Raw genomic sequence first — 18898 nt, forward strand, 5'->3', positions numbered from 1 at the left:
GCCTGACCGGGAGGAGATATTCAGAGGCCACATTTCCTGTAGACAAGACAATGGGGATTGGTTTTTGCTTCTTTTTAATGTAAACAGAATACACAAACACATTAAAAACCCCAACATGACACAAGAGAATCCACACAGATTTATATATAGATATTTACAGACCCTTGCAAACCAAAAGGGAAAATGGCACCCCTGGTTAAGGAAAGCTGCTCTTCCCACCCCAACCCTGTCCAAAACCAAAGTGCTGAGGCAGTCGCAGGAGCCTCTGCAACTCTTCTGGATGACACTTAGCTGGAAGCTGGAATGGCATCAGAAATCCCCAAAGCAAAACCATGGTTCTGAATTTCTGGCCCTGGCCCTAATCCTAACCCTCCCCCTTGGCAAGCTGACCTGCCAAGGATTTGCATGTCTCCAGTAGAGTCAGTGTGACCCTTGAAATTCAGATGCAATGGGTTCCCAGCCCATGCCAACTTTTCCCAGCCTTGGGCTGAATGAGAAATGAGCTGCAACCAACCATGTCCAGGGAGGGGGGCGGAGAGGAGTGAAGGACGAGAGGATCCCCAGCAGAGAGGTGACTGCTCCCGAGCAGGATGCTGGGATCAGCTTGACTGAGCGGCAAGCGCAGAGCTGGTGGGGAGCACAGTGGGGCTGTGCTGCCACCCGGAGGGCGATGGCAGCTCTGCAGCTATGAGCCAGGACAGGTCCTGCGAACCCCCGGAGATCACCCCTTCCTTCCTCTTCAGTCCCCTGCCCAGGAGCCTCACTGAAGCAGCTCTTCCCAGGAAATGGGCTTGGAGAAGACCTCCCTTTCCAACCAGAGGTCGTAGTTCATCTGAAAGTCCTCGGGGAGGTCCACCCGCTGGCCCAGGACACTCTGCAGGCAGTTGTCCACAGGCAGGAAGTCGGGGTTGCTGTGGGTACGGTCGTAGCGCCGGGCATTGAAGCGTTCGATGTTGGCTCGGAGGGCACACTCCTCTGCCTGGAAGTCCCAAGGCCGGGCATCAAGATCTGGGACAAAGCAGGAAGATGCGGTTAGGAGCCAAGCCCCATGGCAGCGCCCCCTGGGCTCACTGCAGCTCAGGGCCAGGCCCACACAGGCGTGGAATGCTGACTGCTAACGGGGGCAGGAAACCTCTAAGCCCCAACCTCAGGAAGACTGACAGGACTTCTCTGTGAGATACAAAAAGAACGTCAGGTAAAAGGAGAAAAGCCAGATCTACGGAGAAAGAGGTTACACTCCAGCCGATGTGGGCCCGGCGAGGGGGTACAGGTACAGCACTTCTCTGAAAGACCAGAGGAGGCGCCTGGAGATCCCCTCATCAGCTCATTCTCTCACTTCCCGGGCCAGGGACAAATGCACAGGGCCCTGGGAGCGCAGACGCAGTCACCTGGCAGTGGTGCGATGGGCTCAGGGAAGGCCGAGAAGCCACTCTGCCAGGGGAAGCCGAGGCGGAAGGAACACATGCAGATAGGGACCAGTTAGGGGCATGGGGAGCACCCTGCTGGGAGAAGGAACAGAAGTGGGGCCCGCCGGGCCAATGTGCACGGACTGAGCACTGGGGGCGCAGAGCCCCGGGTGTGAGGGGCCTGGGCAAAGAGCAGGGGATCACAGTGTGAGGACACGTCTTGGCTCTGATTCCGAGGGAATCAGAATCTAATGAAGGGCTTTACTCAGTGGGGGAACCACCACCAGATCTGCATTTTGATGATCACGGGGACAAAGTTTGAGGCACTGATGGAGGGGAAGAAGCTGGAGGCAGGGAAGCCAACAGGAGCTGTGAGGATTTCAGTGGCCTGAACCAAGGCAGTTGCAGGAGGGAGAGAAAAGATGCGAGTCTTGTGACGATTTCTGGAAAAGGAGCTGACTCTGAGGGAGGGACAGAGGGATCGGGGGTGACCAGGCGCCGAGTCCTCCCCAGAGCTGCCATCCTGATCCTCAGAGGGCAGCTCAGGGCAGAGGGGGAGCGGTCACCCCTTCCCCTACACCCCCGCCACCCTCCCCGTGCCAGGCCTCACCGTTGCCGTAGGCCCAGTCGTCATTCAGCCGATGCCGCACCTTCTGGTAGATGGCAGACATGGTCTTCATGTTGCTCTTCCGCCACTGCCGCCCCAGGTACTTGGTCTGCACCTTGAGCAGCTTCAGCACGTAGAGCTGCATCATGGCCTGTTTCACCTTCAGGGCCCGCTTCAGGATGGGGGCTGACTTGAACACCACCAGCATCTGGGAAGGGGCACCAGACAGGCCACGCGCAGGGCGGAAATAAGTGCCCACACCACCACGCGGCGGCTCACCCCTTCTGGGTAAACAACCGTCAGCTCTCCCCAGACTAAGGGGTTTCCTAGGACACGGGACTGACCTCCACTGCTAAAACCGGGAGTCCCAAACCAGGATCGTTAGTCACCCCAATTATGGATCATTCTGGAATATGAAGAAAGCTATGAATTCCTTCACCAGAAATACTGCTATGTGCGTGTACCTACGATTTCAGAGGATTCATGGACCTCTGCACCCCAAAGGCATCCACAGACTCAGGGTTACAGGAGACTCCCATAACCCTGGTTATGGTACCAGTGGAGATTGAGAATAGAAAGAGACATTCCTTTCGTAAGTGTGGATTTGTTTCAGGGCATAACTAAGCCTCTTCTAGCCTCCAGTTCGACTCATCAAGGAACCAGGAATCAGCCCTTAAAATGCAAGATGCAGCTACAGGAAAGTCAGGAGAGAAGGATGTAGCCGCAGCAGCAAGCCCACCTGGCGACCCCTGCCCCAGGTACGGAGGTGGTACAGGGCGTGGCACTCTTCTTTGAGCCCCTGTCCCATGCCTGTTTACCGCACTCACTCACCATTGTTCTTGAATGCTTCCATTTGGTCAGCTTGTTCAAGATCCGAAGGAGATTGATACAAGAAAAGAGGTTCCTCCAGCAAAACTGGTTACTGTCACCTGCTTCCTGCAGGGCAAACCCAGGAACCATCACGACCCTCACAGCGGCAGGGAGCTAGAGCAGTCCCAAGGCACTCATGTGTAGGGTCTCAGAACTGCGGGTCTCTCTCTTCATGCCTGGACCAGGAACCCTCTCCTCTCCTCTGCCTCGGGGGACCTCCATCCCAGAAGTGGGCAGTGGCAAGGGGGGCTCCCTAGCATTTTCCTGCAGGATATTGGGGGTCGTGGCCTCAGCCCCCACAACCTGAGGCCCCACAGAGCTCCAATGTGGGGAGAAACAGCTTGACCAGAGGAGCTCTGGGCCAGCGAAGACTACGCCCCCAGAAAACTCACCCCTACATCCAAATCTTTGCAGGCTGTCAGGCCGTCCCCCGGCCCTTCTACGCAGTTAGAGCGCTGTGAAAGCAGGCACGCAGCAGTGACCTCACCTGTGCACACTTCCCTCCCCGTATGGGGGGCGGCAGGCTCTCTACCACCGACCCTCACACCAAAGGGACAGCTGGGGAAGAGCCCCACCACTCACCAGACTCTCGGCAGTCAGTTCTGGCAGTTCATGCACCACACAGTGAGGGAAATCCAGGACAGAAATGCTGCATGACAAGGGGAGCCAGGCAGCCACCGTGAGCAAGGGCAGGGGTCTGGCACACCGCTGTGCCAAGGCTGCCTCCTGGCTTTCCTCTCTTACTTGTCTGCACCACCCTTGTTTCCCCATTGCTCAGGTGAGGAAATACCTGCTCCAAGGCACCCACAGACTTGGGGTTTAGGTCCCTCTGTAAGGTGCCTCTGCCCTGGGGGACTTGTAGTTTTGTAAGGGGTAGAGACCCTGTTTACCCCACAGCAGTGAAATCGAGGGCTGGGTGTTGGTTTCTGAAGGCAAATAATTTATGCCAAGCCCCTCCTGGAGACAATGTCTGGCTGACAGTCACGCTGTGACATACCACACTGATACGCAGGCACTATGACATACAGCTGGCACCAGGAGAGAGGGGTAGGGGCTTAGGAGTCAGCAGACAGGGCTTGACAGTGCACATGGCCGGTCTCCTCAGGAAAAAAAAAAAAAGCACAGGAGGACACTGAGGGCAGGACAGCACTGGAGCCCGGGATGAGACACCTGTCACTAGACTAGACAGATTCGACACACCGGCGTTCTGCACAGGCAGGGACCGTGTCTCAATCATCTCGGCGTCCTGACGCCTGGCAGAGTTCTGGCTCGCAGCTGCTGAAGGCGCTCAGTGGGAGAGGCCAGCTAGGAGCCCTGCCTCCTGGCCACACCCACCCCTTCCTGATCTCTGGTCCTTTTCACCTGTTCTTGGCAGTGATGTAGGACATGATGTTTTGATTGAAGAACTTTAGGATCAAAGGGATGCAGTTGGCAAACACGAGGTGCTGGGCCATGTATTCAAACTGAAACCAACAGGAAAAAATAAGCACGCCCCTTGGGACCTTATCCTCTTTCCTCCATCGCTACGAGGCCTTGGGGTTGGAAGTCTTGGAACATTCGCGCGGAGCTCAGGGGGCTGACGACCAAGGCCTCTGCTCTTCAGGGTGGGAGAGACAGCACTGCCTCCGGCCCTGGCCCAGGGGACACGAAGGGAGGCCCTGCAGGTACCTGATAGATGTGGTTCAACTTAAAGTGCTTGAGCAGCAGCAGCAGGACAGCAGAGATGGCTTTAACAATGACCTCTTTGTGGCGGTTCACGTCCACCCCCAGCTTCATGCTCTGCAACACGGTGGTGCTGGAAACACATTACCTGGGTGAGCCACCAGGTGCTCAGATTCCCGACTCTTCTCTGAGCAAAGGCTCTACCTCAGCAGACGCCCACAGGCGTCTGAGGGCAGGCCCAGGGCTCCTCCACCCACCTCCTGAGCAATCTGGCTCAGCACAATTTGTTTCTCCCTTGTGAGGCCCTAGACACATTTTTAGCCTATTTCCCTGCTTTGCCTCCAATAATTAACTTCTCTTCCAGGTCTCCCTGAAGCTTCTGCCACCATATGAATGTGTGAGCCTCAGAGCATGTTCTGTAGAATACCAGTACATTGAGATGTCTCAGGTTATGGGGGAAAAGGGTTTCAGAGTCAGAGAAGTTTAGGAAGCACTGAATTAAATCTACTTTTTAAATTTATTTTTCAATTATAGTTGACACACAGCATTATATTAGTTTCAGGTGTACAACATAGTGATTAGACATTTAAATCAGTTTCTTAATTCAGGACTTCTCATTTTACATTTTTAAAACAGGAGATATAATATTTGACTCTGGAACCCTGTATTCCAGGACCATCATGCTGGCCCAGTGTTCCGTGACGCCACCTACGGTATTAGCCCCGCGTCCTCCCTCACCTGGCCCAGCCACCGGGAGCTGGGCTCAGAGCTGGGCGGTTTGGCAGGCAGGCGGGAGATCAGGTCAAGGCCAGCTCCCTCTCACAGCAGAACAGATCTCGGTCTGTATTCTCACATCAAATAGATGAGCTCAGTGTCCCAGGGAGGAAGAATCTCTAAGGGTTTCATGATCACCCTGAGACATTCACAAATACCCTGTCCATGCCAGTTCACTGGAGAACAGGAAAGAACCTACGCCCAGCTCAGATTCAGCTGCTGGCCGGCAAATTGTCCAGAAGCTGAACCTACACGTCCTGGATGTCCCAATCCCACAGCTTTCGAGGGAGCGATTTGGGAAATGTCAAACACAGCCAGATTCACTTCACAGAGGAGGAAATGACTTTCCGCAATTCACTAAGTAGCAGAGTGTACACTAGAATCCAGGCCAACTGGACTAAGCCATCTCTCCAACCAGTGAAACTAAATATTTAATCCAGTAATTCTGAGCCAGGAATACTCTCAACTTAACCTACAGAGAATCTGAGCCAAAAAGGAAACCAACCTAGCCAATGGTGGGACCGAAAGGAAAGCACTTCCCTTTCCCCCTCTATTCTGCTGCCTGACCTGCTCCGTTCACAGGAATGATGATACTCACGGCATCTCCTCAGGTAAGACATCTGCTAGGATGTTGATCGAGTCTGTTTTGGCTTTTGAGGTGGGAGCTGCGGCCAGCAGGATCTTCAGCAGCGCGATCTGGTGGGGAGGAGACATTTAGCCAGCATGGATGAGCGCCCAGGCGCAGGACTAAGCCCTAAGAGGTGGTCCTTCCAGAGGGGCTCCGGGGGCAGGAGGGGCTGGAGGACACTGGCAGGGCATGCTCTCACGGCCAGGGGTGGGGAGGGCGCAGCCGTGCCAGGGACCCATGCTGGCCACCGAAGGGGTCCCAGACCCCGAACCCTCTTGAGGAGGGCTGAGCACGCACCATGTACTGAGGCAGGCTGGGGAGCAGGCCCTGGTAGAGGGTTTCTGCAGGAACTTGCTCGACTTCCTCTTCTCCCTTTGAACACAGTGGTACAGATCCAAACCCAGTCCCGACCAGTCTCCGGAGCCAGCTCGCTAGCTGGCTGGGGAGAATCTTGAGAACGGAGCTAAATGGCAATACTGATAGCAGACTGAATAATGACTAATGCAACCTGACAGGCATTAGTAACTCGGTTAATGCTTACCACACCTATGAAGAAGGTACCATTATTATTCCCATTTTACAGGTGAGGAAACTAAAGCACAAAGAGATCCAGTCACTTGCCTAAGCTGTCACCTACTAAGTGGTGGAGTCAGGATTCACGGGCAGGTGATTGGCTCAGAGTCTGTGCTCTTAACCCCTGCACCAGACATATGCCATCCCTGCAGCGGGAGCAAGACTGGGAGCTTTTGGAGGGCAGGGCCTGGGGCAGCATAGCACCTGGGAATAGCTGGGGACCCTGTGGGCCGAAGAAGCCTCCAACTCACCCCCGAGAGAGGAGAACGGAGATACTCCTCCTCCATCTGCGCCTGGACCTCTGCAATCGACGTGTACTTGTGCTGGGGACAGAGAAGGGAAAGAAGGCACTGGGGGGGACCGCTCATTCTCTAGCCAAACGCTTCACACGCTGGCAAAGGCCCCATGGAATTTTCTTCAAACACACTCTCTCAAAGAGGGCTAAGTCACTGCGAAGATCCCTAACTAAAATCCCAACCCCCAGATATTTTTCTACGTGGGCACAAGCCTCTTAAAACCAATATAAAAGCACACAATAGATTAAAAAAAGGAAATTAAGGGAAAGAGGCTTTCAGGTAGCAAGAGCAACAGGAAACAGAACTAAGTACTCAAGTACTCAGAATCAAGTACTCAAAGGACTCAAAAGGCCAAGCAGCACGCGGCCCACTTAGTACTACAAACTTCAAAAATGTATTTCAAAAACATAAACATATATGCTCCAGACACATTGTTAGGGGAACCACCTCTTCCCCACTCTTGATGTGTCCTCCCATGTGGAAGGACATACATGTGCCAAACACTGCTGGTCTCTCTCTGGCCCTTCCCACACACTCACTCCTCCCCTCACCAACTGGTGAGTGAGTGTGGGAGGAGGAACAGGACATTCTTCGCCCACCCTTTCTCTTTTCTCTTTAAAAAAAAGAGAAAAGCCTGTGCTCTCGTCTGCTCCTCGACCAGGCATAGCAAGGTTCCAGCACTGCCTGGGTCTGGGTGGGTGAGTCTAATTCTGGAAGAAAGGGATTAGGATACCTATTGTTCCTGTGTTCTTATGCCTCACCTCCAATCACTCATCAGCAATAAAGCTGGTGTTTCAATCTCCACCTAACAACTCCTCTATCTCAATTGCCTTAGAACTTGAGCAAGGAAAAGGGGGGACTATTTCATGGGCCCCTTAAAAACTCCAACAACTGTCAGGTAACAAAATCTTCAATAAACCACCAGTAAATTCACAATAAAAGCTCAGCTAAAATAAGGAAAACTTATGAAGAACTGGTTTAAAGGGTGTTGCCCACCCGTTCCTCCACCCCAGGTTCCTTCAGGCAGAGACAGTCTGAAACGGCCTCTGCCAACAGGCTGGTCTCACTTTCCTCACTTGGGACCAAACTAGGCCAAAAGCTCACCCAAAGCCACCTACCTGTTTCAGAGTCTTGATGCTTTCGTGGATTGGCCTGGGCAGCCCCACCACTGTGTTCGTGTCACTGGAGAATAAAGAAGGCCCTGTCTTAAGCCTAGCCATTAATTCACCTGGGTCCCCAAACACCCAAGTCCAGGAGAGTGAATTTCCTGTTACCTTTCTTCAAAAGGAACTCAGATCACACTCACCTGCCTAGAGTATAACCTATGAATTTGCTACGGCTGGACTCGAGGAATATCTCAATGTCTTTCTCTCTGCCAAAGAAAGAGAGCAAGGTTTTTATTAAACGTTACTGCAAGTGTCATGGTTAATAAAATACAAAACGTCCAGAAATTGTGAAACCAGAAGGAAAAGTCTCCCAAAATTGTTTTCCTTTTTTGAAAGAAAAAAAAAAGAACTGAAATCTTCAGACTATTTTAATGTCCTTCATAAAGTTGTTGGATCAAAAACCTGAAAAGATATTATAACTAGTTTACTTATAAAATTAAGGTGATACAACAAACTTAAAAACATATTTATTCAGATATTAATAAACCGACAGAACTTCTCAAATATTAAACATTTTTACAACAATTACAGTTATAAGCTACTGATTTTTTTCATGAGTCACATTTTCCTGTCTGGAACAATCAGCATGTGTTGTATTTTTTTGACAATCTGTTTTGTATTCTCATCACGGATCACTAAACCTGGGGCTTTATCTGGATCAAGAAAATGACTTCTATAGCCTTTCACATGTTCATCTATTTCTTAAGTTGGTGCCTTTTCAAACCGCTACCACTTACAAGTACCTTCCCAACCAGTGGTTCGTGCACACATATCTCAAATATCTTAACTATGAGTCTAAAAGAACTCTTCCCTAATCTGTAATTTTTCTGTTAAAAACCATGTACAACCCTAGGATGAGTGGGGACAGCATCACTTAAATGGCCTTGCTTTAATTTTCCCCATCCCCCTTTGCTACCATCATGTCTAACCAAGAGGTAACACCTACCACTGATTCCAGAGCCATAGAAGGGTGTCTGTGCAAGGTCAGTCAGGCCGGACCCGAGACCCCCAGGCGAGCACAGCGTACTGAGAGAGCCTTGTCCCAGAGCCCAGGCCGGCTTGCCCTGCAGAGGGCCTCACGTGGTGCTTCAGGCCAGGGCCAGGCCTGGGGGGGTGAGGCTCTGGTTTCAGAAGCCGAGAGTGCTGCGAAGGTCTGACCCTCACCTGACTTTGGGAGCCCAGGGGAGACCCTTTGGGCAGGTAAGCCTGTCGATCTGGGGGTGCTGTAGTGGGGGCGGCATGGCCTCATCCCGCTCCAGGGGGAACGTGTCCCCCTCCAGACTGCTGTCGTCGTCATTGTCCTCCTCCTCTTCCCGAGAGTCGTCGGCTTTGTAGGGGTCGCGCTCATTGAAGGCGTCCAGATTGTCCTGCTTTATCAGCGCCTGACACAGGGGGAGACGAGCAGACAAAAGCCAACTGTGGACCAGGAAAGGGCAGGGAAGCTACAGAGGCTGTAACACGGAAAGGAGGTAGGTAGAGAGCCAGTCACCTCAAGGTTGGGCCCAAATGACAAATCGTTTCTTGCCGTGGTCCCTCAAAAGTGCCACCCCGCGTGGTCATGATAACCCAGGCCCTGGAGGAGGCGTGCCTTCTGACTCGCTGATCAGAGACAGGCCCCACCTGTCCGGGGACCAGGCCGCTGCACGTGTGTGCCTTGAGAACCCTCGGTCACAGGGACCTCTGTCACCCTAACCTTGTGCTCCCGTCGGCCCCTTTTCTGCTGCTGCTCGATCAGGTCCGAGGCAGATGCTGGTGGAGAGGCGGCCCTCATGTTGCGGATCACCGTGATACTGTCCTCGGGCAGAGGGGGGAGACCCAGCACGGCGCGCTTCTCGGCCTTCATGCTCTGCAGGTCCTCAAAGCCGCCCAGCGTGCACTGCGTCACACACAGGGCGCAGAGCCAGGGGCAGACGTCACAAGCAGGTCCCTGATCACGGTGTCAGGCTTAAGAGCACCCATGACGCTGAGACCCACGTCTTTACAGAGACCCACACAACCTCTGAACAAGGGGCTGAATCCACCCACAGGAGAGCTCCGTGACATCAGGAAGGGAGAGGAGGAAACAGTCCGGCGGAGCCTGCTGCAGATACATCAAGCTCTCTCTGCACAACAGGCTCTTCAGCAAACAAAGGCGGCTGAGGAGCCGAACCCTTCAAGATCCTAGAAAAGTCAGAGACTCATCTGCCTCAAAAGCTGTGCCTGCCAGTCTTTCCAAGGCCAGCTGACCCTGGAACAGTGTGAGGGGTGGGGTGCCGACACCCCGCGCAGTTGCAAATCCACGTCACTTAAATCAGCCCTCCTCACGTGTGGATTCAAAACCCCAGACTGAAAATACAGCTGACCCTTGAGTAACAATGGTTTGAACAGCGCAAGGCCGCTTACATTTTTAAAATCTGCATATAAATGGACCTGTCCAGTTCAAACCTGTGTTATTCAAGGGTCAACTATATATTGTTAGATGTTCAAATAAAAAATAAAAAAGAAGCTTCCGCTCAACAGTCGCTAGAAGCCAAAACGCCAGCAGTGTTTAGCCATTTCAGGCCACTTTGTCTCGCTGTTTCTGAGCAATTCAGCTTTCCTCTCTGGCTGCAGTGGGGCTTCGTGAGGAACCAAGAGGAAGTGTGGCCAAGATAAAATGCACTGACCACTCCAAGGGGGTCCTACACTCACTGAGCCCCGGCTCCACAGAGCTGGCCTCTGAAAGAAGCGCGGGGAAGCCCCAGGGAGAACAGGAGTCCGAGATTCCCCGCTGCCCTGCCCCCAACCCCTAAAGCCCCCTTTAAAGAAGTGCTCACCAATACTGTCTTCCAAAGCAGCAAAAGCACCTTCTTCATGGGGAAGTGAGGGGCATGACCGCTGCAAAACTTGGTCACCATCCCAAACAGCATGATGGCAAACGGCTCATTGTTGTACAGCGGGGAACCTGGAGGCGACACCAAGACATCAGGACCATGGGCAGGCACAGGACCTTCCCGAAGCCCACCACCTGCAGCTCCCGGAGGGGCCTCGACACAGGCTCCCCAGAGTCCTACCCAGCTCAGCCCGGAAGGTCTGTCGCATCCTCCTCCACTCAGGCTTGTCACCCTCACACTCCTGGTGAACGGTCTCCACAATCAGGTACATGATGTTGACCAGGACCCTGAGCACGACAGCAGAGCAGCAGGGGGTAAGGGAGCGCCTGAGGCTTCCTGCCTCCGCAGCCACCATGAGCAAAGCCTGTGCACAAAGGCCAGCCGACAACGGGGGAGGGCTGGAACACTGAGCAAGCGCAGAGCGCCTCTAGGCGCTTCCTCCTCTGCCCCATGTGGCTAAGAGTGGGACCAGATCTGCTTCTGTTTGTATCTCTAGTGTCTAGCAAAGTGCTTACTCAAAGCAGGTGCTTAATAAATGGGTGCTGAATGAATGAATATGAACAAGAATGGCTGGGCCAATCTACTGCCCTAAGCTTCCTGGAATGAAAAACACAGAGGTGGGAGTGAGCTGGGGAAGTGGGGGTCGGGTCCACCAAGGCAGAGCAGGGTGGAAGTGGGAACAAGAAGGTGTTTACCACGGTGGAGTGGAAATCGGGAGCGAGCAGGGTGACACCCAGGGACTCTAACTACAGTGGGGAACACCACCAACACCCAGTCTGAAAACCTCCAAATGCACAAAAAGAGACATTCTCATCCTCACAGAAATGGGAAGGTGATCTTGTGGCTGAGCAAATTGCTATTACTTCCCGCGCAGCCAAGAAGCATCAGGAAGTTGTCTGGACTAACCCTCCATAGTTGGGGGGTAAGCTGTGCCCGAGAAGGTGGAAGCCCAAGGAGCCACACTGTGTGTTTCATCCAAATACAAAACGCTACACTGCCAAGTTCTCCGCAGCGTGTGGACAGGAGGCCACACTTCACGGTGGCTCTATTCTGGGTGGCTTCACCCTGGATGTCCTCTGACAGTCCCGACCCAGAGTCCTCACAGGGAGAGCCCTCAGTGAGGCCAACTAATCCCACACTGAGCCCATCACACCTGCAGGTCAGTGCGTGCAGAAGGAATGTGCACATAGCAAAGAACGCCCCTTCCACTCCCCGACACACACACACTGCGCGATCTTACTCTCTAGCCAACACTCAGGCAGTCCACGCTTGCGGCCTCACCTCAGATCTGTGCTGTCAGCCAGGGAGATGGCCGGCTTCCTCACCGCACTGCTGCAGGCGGCACTATTGCTGCAGGAGAGACTGGAGAGTCAGTGCCTTCCCCCCGGATGGAAGAGAAGTGGTTCCCCTCACAAGTGCTGCCCAAGGGGGAATGAAACGCTACATGTGCTTAGACTGCACAAGAGGCCACAGGACCCAGTGGGTAAGGACGCAGGCCCCAGACCAGACTGCGAAGATCTGAATCCTGGCTCTAACACTTACTAGCTATGTGCCCTGGGGGTAAGGTACTTAACTTCTTTGTGCCTCAATTTCCCCATCTGAAAAATGGAGATGATAATAGTACCTGTGTCATTGACATGAATTAGTACATGTAATGTACTCAGAACAATGCCTGGGACATACACACTCTCAGTGAGTGTTCTCAGCTCTTTTTATTGATGGTGTTATCCTTAGATGGGCAGCAGCTGACCTGCCCGCCGAACAAAGGACTAGTGGTGACAGAGGCTAGAGCAGGCTTTGGCTGAGCCCACGTCTCAGACTGCTGCCTGGCCTCCTGCTGAGGGGAACTGCAGTGCAAGCACAGTGCAGTCTGCAGGGTCAAAAGAGAGTTCAAAGGAGAGGCCTCCTTCTGAAGGGGGCCACAGGCCTGGGCAGGACCTGCACCGTCTGGTGAAATCTCTGGTGTTAGTGAGCGGCAGGGACCCCTCATTAGTCATCAAGGTTCGGGTGAGCAACTCCCGTTATTCAAGCTGGCTGGTCAGCACGGAGCCTGGGACCAGGCAGTTCTCTAAGCTCCGTCCCCCGACCCCGCGCCCCCTGCCTCCCCTCCCTTCTCAAGCCCCTCAGAAGAACTCACTCTATTTCCATGTTCAGAAGCTCCACCAAAGCATTGAACGTGCCCACCTCCAGGAGCAGGAAGACATTGTAGCGCACCCAGGACTGCACTTCCGCCTCCGAGCTACACTCCCCAAAGGTGCCTGCAAGACAGGGCACGCTCACTGAGCCCCTCCTGTACCTGAGGGACGTGCCGGGGGCCGCGGGGGTCCACTCAGTACCTTGGGCAACGTAGAGAATTGCCCGCGCCACCCTGAGTCGCTTCTCCCTGGCCGTGACTTCCAAGCCGTCCAGCAGCCTCATGGCGTGGGTGCGGTGCTGGTTGGTGTCCAGCTCAGTCCACTTCTTGTCTGTCACTGCAGGGAAAGAGACCGCTCAGTTACACGTGAGCCCGGGAAACTCCTCACAACGGAACGAACACCACGTTACGGGAGACGGTCACACACTGCTGCTCTATGAATGTGAAGTTTCAGACTGCAACATGGCTGTTTGGCGCCATTTTAATCACATCAAGTTTCTCCCCCCCCCCAATACTCACACTCTGAAAAGCCACCACCAGAGTACTTGCAAGCCCACCCTCAATGTCACATCTAGCCTAGAATAATCATGGCTCAGCAGGCTTCGTAGGCTACTCTAGGATGACTCAGGTCATTGAGATGACTAAGAGAAACCCTGCATCGCTCGTGATGTGGGGCGAAAGAAACCAACAAGTGGGAAGAACCATCTCACCATGGATCCGGAAGTCTTCCTCAAAGCATTTTCTATTCAGCAGGAATTCTGGCCCTTCCGTGTAGCTGTAAAGCTCTGTGAAGAACAAAGTTGATCAGCTCCCACTCCATATTGCACAGCAGGTTTCACACGTAGCAGAGAAAGTAAGGCGCTTGCCTCTAGGCTGAACTCTGTCCCTGAGCCATCGTCACTCCTGGACTATGTTTTCTAATTACGAAGGGGGCCCTAGTGCTGATGGACATGATGGAGAGAATGCCAGTTATGCGTAAGTCCAGGCACTTCCAGCCTGTGCACGTTGATCCCGCCACGCCACGCCAGAGGCTGCCTGCCGCCGTGAACATGTGCCTCTCAAGTGACTGCTACCTCCGGAAGAAGACCTGCGCTATGGAATCTAGAGAAGCAGCTCAGGCTAACCTGTCACCTATGAGCATCAGTGGCAGTGACAGATGTGCACACATGCGGGCATTCCTCACGACCCACGGCTGTAGGACACACCACTGTCAGGGGGAGAGCGTACAGCCAAGGAGCAGCACTGTCTACACTGGGACGGCCTCAGGCAGCTGAGCTGAGCACATGAGATGCTTCATCCAAGTAAAGGACAAGCCAAAATGATGAGATACACAGGCTGGAATCCAGTAATTAACAGGTTTCATTCTATCATTCCTAGAACTAATTAGGGGGAAAAATATGAAATCCGAAATGACATTCACTCTTAATTTTACTAAAGACCAGTAAGGAAAAAAGCACCCCGATAACATGAAGGTCTGTGCTTTTACCCGAGAGCTCTGCGGTCCACTTGTCGGTGTCAGCATACTCAAAGTCGAGGTCTGGTGATTCAGAATAGCCCTGTTGAGAACAGGAAAGAGTGAAGCTGAAGATCACTGTGTTACCCAAAGGAAGAAACACGTTTCCACAGGTACTGTTGTTGCTACAGTATACCACTGCCTCACTGTTTCTGAGGTTTCAGTGCAATATTTTATCTCCTGGTACAGATCTCTCAGAGCACCTTGTACTTTTCCTTCCGAGCACTTATCATAACTTGTAATTATATAAGGGCATGTGTATTTATTAAGTGTCTGCCTCTGTGAGACTGCAAGTTCCTTGAGAGCGGGAACTTTGTCCATTTTGCTCACCAATGATTTCACAATGCCCAGCACACTACTTTGCATGAATGAGTGAATTAATGGTCTATACTCAAATAAACACTTGTTGGATGAATGAACACAAAGCTTCTATGTATTCTGTGCAGTGAATGAGCATTCCACATGCTGCTAAGATTCCGGAAGCCTCACTTCTTTCTGGCTAGTGAACTAGCAACAGCTCAGGACAGAATGAGCTGACACCCTCCGCCTTCCTGCCCTTCTCTCAAATTTCAGTGAGAATGGACAGACAGAGAAGGCCGCAGCGGAACAGAATGGCTGCTTTCCCACCCACAGGAGAGAATGTGACAAAGAGAATCTTTTCACTGCTGGGGATAGGTGATCATTGAGAACCCACCATCTTGGCAGCCTTGTTCTGATAAGAGAGAAGAAGTGAAGAAATATGTGAAGTCCTCAGGCTTAATTACAACTGCTTGAGAAGACAAACATCACCCACAAAATGAAATAACATACCCACAGACACTGAATGACATGAAGAACTCTACTCCTTACTCAGAGGCAACAGAGTGCATACTTTCACAAGGTACTGAGCTTCAGTTTCTTCCTTTATGGACTGGGGATGACAAAAAAATCTATCTTGAAGGTTTTTAAGGACCAGTCGAAATTATGCAGCACAGTGTGGACTCTTATCAAGTGTCAGCCTCCCTGTCCTCCAGGCATTGCTGAGCATCCCAGCCCAATGATTTCAGCTATGACTCCGGAAAGAGCTGAGTATAGCAACAGTCTCTCCAAGAAAACGAATTTAGACAGGTCTCTCAGCTTTAATGTCCTCACTGACTGACCTTCCATGTGTTGAGTCTATATAAAAATGAAAGGGTAGAAAGAGAAGGTCAAACGTATCAGAGGTTATTTATTTGACCATTCACGACTACTGCGGAACATGTAAAACGCTTTTCAGACTGCAACTCCTCTCATGATGGAGGCAGGTTCCCCCCTGCCACTTGCATCATCTTCCACATGTGAACAACTATTCGGTAGTCACTACTGATGTCCCCTCACCCCACCATATAAGGGCTCCTAACAGGTCGGTTTCATGGCGTTTTCAAATAATTCACTTCCAGCTCAAAGTACGTCTACTTTGGACTTGCCAAGTTTTGACGTGTTCTACCAAAGGTTTGCACTTGCCAACGAGAAACAAGAGCTTGAGAGGAACTGACTTGCCATGTGGAAAGCCAGTGTCGTCGCGCTGGGGTGGCCTGGTACACTAGGCGCGGGCAGGGAGGAATTCCCTCTCATTACGGGCCTGACTGCCCGGCCTGGGAGGTGTTTCCAGTAAAGGAGGTCGGACGGCAAGGGCTCTGGGGACCTGCTGATTAAGAAGCCCCGAAACGCCGCGACGGGTGTCTTCATTCATGAATCCCACAATTGGAAAGCAGTGGGAGGACTTCTTTAAGTCGGGGTGAGGTGACTAGTCAGCTGCAGACTCCGGCGTCTCCGGAACAGCCCGCTAGTGAGAGAGGAGGAAATGCTGAGCCCTAACTCGCGCTTGACATGTGTATTTCTGGTCGGGAACCGTTGGGCACCGGGCGCCCCGGGTACAGCACCACCAGGCACTGTCACCTGTGCACCGCTCGGGGCGGACGGCACGGGGAACGTCGCGCCCTGCTGCTCTCAGCGCCCCCGGGCGCCGCGGGACCACTGGGGACCGTCAGCTCCGAGCAGCTGCCAGGTGCCTCCCAGACAATGGTCAGCCTCCTCCCTGCGCACACACCGGCCCCCGCGCGCCGCGGGACCCGCGGGACCCGGCCACCTGGAGCGCGAGCGCAGCCCCCGCCCCGAGGACGCGCCAGCCGTCAGTCACCGGCTCCGGGTTCTCCCGGGCGGCGGAGCTCGGCTCTGGGTCCCCGCATCAGCCCCCGCCTCGCTCCTTCCGCTGTAAAATGACCAGTCCCCGGCCAGGCCCTGTTGAACCCCCCGGGGAACCCATCACGGACCCGAGAGCGGCCCCGGGCCCGGGCCCCTGCCGCCGCCACCGCCCGGTACTAGCCTCGCCCCCCGAAGCTCCTGACCTCCGAGTCTTTGCGCTGGTTGCGGTTGAACTCCCGCGCTTTGCCCCCGGGCAAGAGGCCGCCGCCGGCCCGCGGTGCCCCGGGTGGAGGCTGCCCGGTGGCTGGCGGCGGCGGCGGCGGCGGCTGGGGCTGCTTGTTGTTCATGATCAGCGGGCCGGGGACACCGGCTGCCGGCTCCATCTTGGCTGCTCCACACCCCCGGCTCAATTCGCGGACAGTAGCCGTAAGGCAACTCTCGCGTAATTTCTTCCGGGAACGCTCCCTGGTCGCCATGTTAAGTGTGGCGGCAAGAGCTGGCAGCCATCTTGACTGCCCAACACCTCGCGAGATTCCCCTGCTTGAAAGCTCACCGTTCTCAGTCGTTTTGGTTTCTACTCCTTCTCAGTTCCAATTTAGATGTCGTTTGATCTGTGAATCCTCTCTTAGCTTCTTCAGTCATTTTAGTTGCCCCCCCCCCCGTCCTTCCTTTAATATTTCTTTGCCCTTGCCACTTTTACAGTCCTGTTCAAAGCTTGGGATATAGGTAGTGAACAAAATGGACACGTTCCCCGTCTTCACAGAATTCATGTGTACATGGGGAAGATATGCTAAACAAATGAATCAATCGATAAAACAGTTGCAGCTGTGACCTTCATCCATCATTCACTCAACAAACACTTAGGGAATGTCCCCTATGCTCCAGGCGGGCGATAGAATGAGGAACAAATCAAGTTCCTGCACTAAGGGTGCATTACATACGCCTAGTGGAAGAGAGAGACAACGAGCACACAGATATAATAGTAGAGAAAGAAGTGCCGAGAAGAAACAAAAAGAAGCTAAGGGAGTAGTAGGTGGCAGTGGTGATGGGGGTGGGGGATCCTGGCTATGTTAGGTAGGCTGCCCCGGGAGGGTGGGCCTGAGAGTCGGATTTTGAGTGAGTTCGGAAAGAAAGGAGAGCCATGCAAAGTTCCATGGAGGCCACGAGGGCAGAGGGACCAGCGCACTGCAGAGACCCTGAGGTGAGTGTGGCAGGAACTGAATGAGCCAGGAAAGAACTATAGGAGATGAAGGCCAGATAATGGTGGGGTCAGATAAATGCTGGGCCTTGAAGGGCATGGAAAGGAGTTTGAATTTTATTCTAAGTGAAATGGAAACCCACTGGAGGTGTTAACCAAGGAGGTGCTATAGTCTGATGTTTAAAAGACTAATCTAGCTGCTTCTGGAGAAGGGATTGAAGAGTTGCAAGAAGGGATGAAGGTAGGCAGTCTAGACTATATAGACAGAAACGATGATGGTTTGCACCAGGGTGGAGCACTGGGTTGATATATTTTTATATAGTGTGGGTAGATTTAACAGGATTTGCTGAAAGGCTGGACTCCTATCAGAATAGAGAGGAATAAAGGATGAGTCCTAGATTTTTGGCTTGAGCAACTGGGTGGGTGGTTGTATTGCTTATAAAAATAGGGATATCTGGGAGAAAGAAAAATAGGTTTATGGGGAAGATCAAGATTTCTATTTTGCACATGTCGAGTTTGAGATACCCATTAGGCATCTTAGTGGTGATGTGTAATAATTACCTGTTACTACACTGTGGAATCCATAAAGGCATTTTATCCATCTTTGTCTCTCAAGAACTACATCTTGGCTGCTCCGCACCCCCAGCTCGATTCTCGGAAAGTCTCTGTGATGCAATTTTGGCATGATTTCTGGCAAGGTTCCTCTTAAGCAGGTGCTTTAGAAGTCTTTGTTATAAAATAATGGGTAAGTCCAAAGCCACCATGTTGCTACTTCCTGTGTATCTTCCTGTCCGTTGCCCCTGTTCCTTCTCGTATCCAGTAACATACTTTGTAATCAGCTTTCCAGCCAAGCTGGGCTGGACCAAGCTGATAGGAAAAACTAAGGGATTTGCAGGAAAAGAACTAATATTGAGAGGCTTCTTAGATAAAATCAGCAAATCCCATACAACCCATACACAATTGACATCTACCGTGTTTTCCCGAAAATAAGGCCTCGCCACAAAAATTTTAATTAAAAAAATCAATTGAACATAAAGATTTGTTTCTGACAAATAT

At 52.6% G+C, this 18898-nt stretch overlaps 1 protein-coding gene across 1 annotated transcript; it reads right to left on the bottom strand.

Annotated features, from left to right (window-relative positions):
* Positions 1-41: 41 nt before the first annotated feature.
* Positions 42-17185, bottom strand: STRIP1 (striatin interacting protein 1). Its single transcript, XM_081025731.1, has 21 exons — positions 16848-17185; positions 14455-14524; positions 13679-13753; positions 13171-13305; positions 12972-13092; positions 12116-12184; positions 11015-11121; positions 10778-10905; positions 9676-9858; positions 9147-9364; positions 8123-8188; positions 7935-7998; positions 6772-6843; positions 6245-6319; positions 5918-6015; positions 4552-4678; positions 4246-4346; positions 3466-3532; positions 2845-2949; positions 2017-2221; positions 42-1008 (listed from the first exon to the last, which is right to left on the bottom strand). The coding sequence occupies exons 1-21, from the start codon at positions 17118-17120 to the stop codon at positions 761-763; spliced, it is 2607 nt and encodes an 868-aa protein (XP_080881857.1). The 5' UTR covers positions 17121-17185; the 3' UTR covers positions 42-760.
* Between the last annotated feature and the right edge of the window lie 1713 nt (positions 17186-18898).

The sequence above is a fragment of the Rhinolophus hipposideros genome (genome assembly GCF_964194185.1).
Source record: "Rhinolophus hipposideros genome assembly, chromosome: 19".
Lineage (NCBI taxonomy): Eukaryota > Metazoa > Chordata > Mammalia > Chiroptera > Rhinolophidae > Rhinolophus > Rhinolophus hipposideros.